The sequence below is a fragment of the Cariama cristata genome, unplaced genomic scaffold, assembly GCF_000690535.1.
Source record: "Cariama cristata isolate BGI_N322 unplaced genomic scaffold, ASM69053v1 scaffold28122, whole genome shotgun sequence".
In the NCBI taxonomy this organism is placed as follows: domain Eukaryota; kingdom Metazoa; phylum Chordata; class Aves; order Cariamiformes; family Cariamidae; genus Cariama; species Cariama cristata.
The window spans coordinates 4,671-6,422 of NW_009602538.1; the positions used below are offsets into that span (position 1 = coordinate 4,671).

At 50.5% G+C, this 1,752-nt stretch overlaps 1 protein-coding gene across 1 annotated transcript in view; it reads left to right on the forward strand.

Annotated features, from left to right (window-relative positions):
* The window catches only part of LOC104157466 (SITS-binding protein-like), a gene marked incomplete at its 5' end in the record, with an annotated part of 15,573 nt that overhangs the window by 4,665 nt on the left and 9,156 nt on the right, over positions 1–1,752 (forward strand). Inside the window, 2 exon segments of the mRNA XM_009694798.1 lie at positions 1–51; positions 514–782. The exon segment at positions 1–51 is cut by the window's left edge and continues 3 nt beyond it. Coding sequence (XP_009693100.1) covers positions 1–51; positions 514–782 — 320 coding nt within the window.

Consider the following 1,752-nt stretch of genomic DNA (forward strand, 5'->3'; position numbering starts at 1 on the left):
GAGGCGGCCAGCTACTGGCTGAGCCTGCAGCCCCGATTCGGGGGCTGCTCGGTACGAGACCCTCCTCCACCCCTGAACCCGCTGCTCAACCTAAAATCAAAATTAAAGCTGAATTAAATACCCACAGAGGGGGACAACCGGATCCTCCTGTGTTGGGGGCAAACCCTATGGGTGCAAAGCGATGCCTGGGGGAGCAGCTTTTCTCCTGTTTCATAAAGAAGCAGCTTTCGAATTTCCACTTCCAAAAGATATTTTTTAAAGTTGCCAGTGTTCAGAAAATCCACCCAATCCCCTTTTTTTGCAGTCATTTTAATGATATGCCACTGTGCCATCAACTCGGGGATTTTTTTGGGCGGGGGATTGAGAGAGGGTTTACAACTTTATGTTTTGCACCGCAATGGTGCAAATTGTGGTAGGGCAGGACGAGGGCAGAGCAGGCATCCTCCAGCCTTGCACCCTGGGCTTGGTGGGATATTTTATGGGTCTGGCTGAAATTTTTATCCTCTGCTGCAGGTCCCGCTGCTGACCACGTGGAAGGGGCGGCTTTGCGCCCGCCTGAACGTCACCAGCGATGCGGCGCTGAGCTGGTACCTGGCACGTGCCCGGCGCCTGCGGCAGGCACTGGGGACCACGTACATGGTCTTTGAGGGTGCTGAGGGCAATGCCTTCCTGGATCAAGCCGTCCCACCTCCCACCGAGCTGGCGGGCGACCGATACACCGGGGTGCTGGCGGCAGCGCTGGCGACACTGGGAAATGCCACTGTCATCAGTGCCGGTGCCAGGTGGGTACCACGGAGAAGATGCTTTGCTGGAGTCGATGGCTGCGTAAGCTGCCTGGGAGATAGTTCAGGCGATGCTTTAAATACGCCCTTGGGATGCTGAGACACTGCTCAGCACCCAGGGAAGCAGCACGGAGGTGGTCTAGGGCAATGTAAAGGAAGGGATTGCCCTTGTATCTCCTCTTCCTCTCTCTTTCAGTGTATTTTAATTATTGTTTTAAAAATGTCTCGGAGCATAAGAATGCTTAAATGCATTAATGCCTGATGCAATAAAAATGTATCTTGTCATTAATGCCCATTCAAGCTTCAGGTCGTGGCTCCTTCTGCCGGACGGAAAGGGGGAACCCTGGCGTCTTGGCCAAATCCCTGTGTTGGCAACTGCTTGTGGTGTCAAACGACTGCAGTTGTCTGATTTTTCACGCTTGCATAGCCCACGACAGGGTTAATCTATTCATTAGCAGTTGTAACATGCCTCAAGCCCCTTTGGTTAAAGACACTGAAAACTATTACTTTTCTTTTTTCCCATTATTTTTATGTTTGGCAGATGCAAAGGGATATGCAGGCTGTTTGCAAAATGACTTATTTCATGTAGTGGATGACGCATTGATGGTAAATTGCATGAAAAGGCAACTTCTAAATAGCTCATTTCCAAAGCAAAATCAAGTTTCACATGCTGAGGTGGCGACAGGCTCTTACTCAGCCATCTGCAAAACGAGAATGGTGGAAATGGCCCCTTTTCTAACCATTTTTTAGTCTAGCTAGGATCATACCTTTCCTGGTAGGCAGTTTCCATACCAGAAGTATTTCATAAACCATTGCATCAGCCTTACCACCTCCTAAGATGAAAAAAAGCATCCCTGGGAGATCTTTGAGGAGTCAGCAAATGGGCAGGAGGTTGAATACCAGAATCTCAGACTGGTGGGGGTTGGCAGGGCCCTCTGGAGATCACCCAGTCCAACCCCCTGCCACAGCC